Genomic DNA, 4,258 nt, shown 5'->3' with positions numbered 1-4,258 from the left:
TAGATAGATAGATAGATAGATAAGATAGATAGAGGTAGATAGAAAGATAGATAAAATGATAGAAGAAAATAGACAGAGGATAGATAGAAAGATAGATAAATTTGATAGAAAAAACAGGACAGGTAAAATAGAAAAAGATAAAAAATTGATAGATAGACATAGATAAATAGATAGGTAGATTGGTAGATAGACAGATAGATAAATAGGTTGATAGATAGAGAGAGAGAGATAGAAATATAGATAAAAAGATAGAAAGATCTATAGATAAAAAAGATAGATTTATAGATAGATAGAGAGGTAGAAAGAAAGATAGATAAAAATGCAGAAAATCGATAGATAAAAAAATAGATAGATAGGTAAATAGATCGGTTGGTAGGTACAGAGACAGATAGACAGCTAAATAGACAGCTCTCGACGCCAGATCTCGCTCGCACTTCTGACACAAGGACACGCACTCCGTTACTGGCACTAATACTACACTCAAACACTCATTACACTCTTTACTATTACACTTATTATTTATTATTGTTTATTTTTTTATTATTTATTATTATCTTTACTTACTTATTTATTTATTTATTGTTATTACTTATTTATTATTATTATTATTTTAATTATTACTATTACACTTACTATTTATTATTTCTTATTTATTTATTACTTACTTATCATTTTTACTTATTTATCATTATTACTATTTATTACACTATTACACTCGCTTCAATTTCCGATAAATTCGCGCTCATTTTGAAAGGGGGAAAGAATTAGAAGAAGAAAAAGAAGAAAAAAAAGAAGAAGACGAAGAAGAAGAAGAAGAAAAAGAAGAAGAGAAAAAGAAGAAGAAGAAGAAAAAGAAAAGAAGAAGAAGAAGAAGAAGAGGAAAAAGAAGAAAAGAAGAAGAAGAAGAAAAAGAAGAAGAAGAAGAAGAAAAGAAGAAGAAGAAGAAGAAGAAGAAGAAGAGGAAAAAATCTTGATTCATTTTTTTTTCTTTAAATTTTTATTATTATTTTTTTTTTCAAGCGCAAGTAATTACTTGATGTCGGTTTAATGGCGTCAGGAGGAATGACTTCGTGATGAGGTTCATGCTGAGGTTCGTGCTGAGGTTCATGCTGAGGTTCGTGATGGGGTTCATGCTGAGGTTCATGCTGAGGTTCGTGATGAGGTTCATGCTGAGGTTCGTGCTGAGGTTCGTGCTGAGGTTCATGCTGAGGTTCGTGCTGAGGTTCATGTGAGGTTCGTCCTGAGGTTCGTGCTGAGGTTCATGCTGAGGTTCGTGCTGAGGTTCGTGCTGAGGTTCATGCTGAGGTTCGTGCTGAGGTTCGTGTGAGGTTCGTGCTGAGATTCATGCTGAGGTTCGTGCTGAGGTTCATGCTGAGGTTCATGCTGAGGTTCGTGATGAGGTTCATGCTGAGGTTCATGCTGAGGTTCGTGCTGAGGTTCATGCTGAGGTTCGTGCTGAGGTTCATGCTGAGAGTGGAGTTGATGCTGAGGCTGATGCTTGTGATGATGCTGATGTTGATGCTGAGGTTGATGCTGATGCTTGTGATGATGGTGATGTTGATGCTGAGGTTGATGCTGATGCTTGTGATGATGCTGATGTTGATGCTGAGGTTGATGCTGATGCTTGTGATGATGCTGATGTTGATGCTGAGGTTGATGCTGATGCTTGTGATGATGCTGAGGTTGATGCTGAGGTTGATGCTGATGCTTATGGTGATGTTCCTACTGAGGTTCATGCTAATGATGCTCGCGATGAAATTGATGCTGATGTTCTTGCAGACAAAGACGTTGACGAGTTTCCTTTGATCTAAGCAAGAATCAACGACAATAATTCCTGTTTTTTTGTGTAATGCTTTCTATCTTTCTTTTTTTTCCTTCTTTGTTTTTTGTTGTTTTGTTTGCATTTTTCTTTTTTTTTGTTTCTTTGTATTAGTTTTTTATATTTTTTTTCCTTTTTTTGTGTCTTTGTAATACTTTCTATAATTCTTTTCTTTTGTTTCTTTTTACCTTTCATTCTTTCTTTCTTCTTTTCTCTCTTCTATTTTCTTTCTTACCATCTCCTCCATCCTTTCATATCCTCCTTTCTTTCGTCCTATTTTTTCTCACCTCTTTCTTTCTCTCTTCCTTCCTTCCTATCTCCCTTTCTTTCTTTTATTTTCTCTCTTTTGTCTTCGCTTCGTCCGATTTAAAGTCTTTGATTTAAAGCATTAAATCCCCCCCCCCCAAAAAAAAAAAAAAAAAAAAAAAAATATTAGGAAAATCTCTTAAAAACAACTTTACGAACAGTTAAGATACGCAGAAGTTTCTTTGTTTCTTTGCAAGCTTCTTTGTTTCTTTGTTTTTTTCTTTGCAGGTTTCTTTGTTTCTTTGCGAGTTTCTGTTTTCTTTTTATGTTTCTTTGTTTTTTTCTTTGCAAGTTTCTTTGTTTCTTTGCGTTTCTGTTTTCTTTGGAAGTTTCTTTGTTTTTCTTTTCTTTGCAGGTTTCTTTGTTTTTGTTTTATTTGCGATTTTGTTTGTTTCTTTGCGAATTTCTTCGCAGAGGGGATATGATACGTGGTATGTGGCCAAGGGGGATAGCGATATGTGGCCAAGGGGGATATGATACGTGGTATGTGGCCAAGGGGGATAGCGATATGTGGCCAAGGGGGATATGATACGTGGTATGTGGGCCAAGGGGGATAGCGATATGTGGCCAAGGGGGATATGATATGTCGCCAAGGAGGGTGTGATACGTAGTATGTGGCCAAAGAGGATAGCAGTATGTGGCCAAGGAGGATATGATACACATTATGTGGCACATACCACATGGCCACATACGTGGTATGTGGCCAGGGGGGATCGCAGCCCGTGTGAGGGGCGATGAGTATGATGAATAAGCATATTAGATTAACCCGGGCATGGTTTGGTTTGGATTTTTTAAACGTTGTGGTGATTGGGAAATGGTGGTGGTGGCGGAAGATGGGGGGATGGTGGTGGATGTGGGATATGGGGTGGGATGGCGGAATGATGGTGGGGATGGGGTGGGATGGGGGATGATGTGGGGTGATGGCGGAATGATGGTGGTGGGATGTGGTGGGATGTGGTGTATGGGGGTGTGGGTGGTGGGATGGTGGGGATGGTGGTGTGATGTGGGGTGGTGGTGGTGGGGTTGTGGTGGAGGTGGTGGTGATGGGGTGGTGATGGGGTGGTGGTGTTAATATTTTTATTTTTTATTTTAATATATTATTATATATATATATATATATATTAATATATATATAATAATAATATATATATAATATATATTATATATATAAATATTATATAATATATATATATATAAATATTATATATATATAAATATAATATATTATATTATATATATATTTATATATATATATATATATATATATATATATATAATATAATATATATATATATATATATATATAAATATATTTTATATATATATATTTAAATATATATATATATTATATACATAATACACCACCACCACCATCACCACCACCATCACCACCACCATCACCACCACCACCACCACCACCACCATCATCACCACCATCCCCACCACCATCCCCACCACCATCATTCCCGCCATCACCACCACCATTATCCCCACCATCATCACCACCACAACATCACCATCATTCCCGCCACCACCACCACAGTCCCCGAATCACCACAACCATGTTTATCTAATATCCATCTAATATTCTATGGTTAATCTAATATGCTTATTCATCATACTCATCGCCCCTCACACGGGCTGCGATCCCCCCTGGCCACATACCACGTATGTGGCCATGTGGTATGTGCCACATAATGTGTATCATATCCTCCTTGGCCACATATGCTATCCTTTTTGGGCCACATACTACGTATCACCCCCTCCTTGGCGACATTCATATCCCCTTGGCCACATATCGCTATCCCCCTTGGCCAATACCACGTATCATACCCCCCTTTGGCCACATATCGCTATCCCCCTTGGCCACATACCACGTATCATATCCCCCTTGGCTACATATCGCTATCCCCCTTGGCCACATACCATGTATCATATCCCCTCTGCGAAGAAATTCGCAAAGAAACAAACAAAATCGCAAATAAAACAAAAACAAAGAAACCTGCAAAGAAAAGAAAAACAAAGAAACTTCCAAAGAAAACAGAAACGCAAAGAAACAAAGAAACTTGCAAAGAAAAAAAATAAACCTGCAAAGAAAAAAACAAAGAAACATAAAAAGAAAACAGAAACTCG

General features: G+C 37.2%; 1 protein-coding gene across 1 annotated transcript in view; it reads left to right on the top strand.

Moving 5' to 3' along the window:
* Positions 1-2,939: 2,939 nt before the first annotated feature.
* Positions 2,940-4,258, top strand: part of LOC119575986 (protein TsetseEP-like) — a 2,813-nt gene continuing 1,494 nt past the window's right edge. Inside the window, exon 1 of the mRNA XM_037923514.1 lies at positions 2,940-2,990. Coding sequence (XP_037779442.1) covers positions 2,940-2,990 — 51 coding nt within the window. The remainder of the gene's footprint in view (positions 2,991-4,258) is intronic.

This window comes from Penaeus monodon, chromosome 8 (genome assembly GCF_015228065.2).
Source record: "Penaeus monodon isolate SGIC_2016 chromosome 8, NSTDA_Pmon_1, whole genome shotgun sequence".
Lineage (NCBI taxonomy): Eukaryota > Metazoa > Arthropoda > Malacostraca > Decapoda > Penaeidae > Penaeus > Penaeus monodon.
The sequence above is the reverse complement of the archived record's forward strand: the minus strand, read 5'-3'. Positions and strand labels throughout refer to the sequence as shown.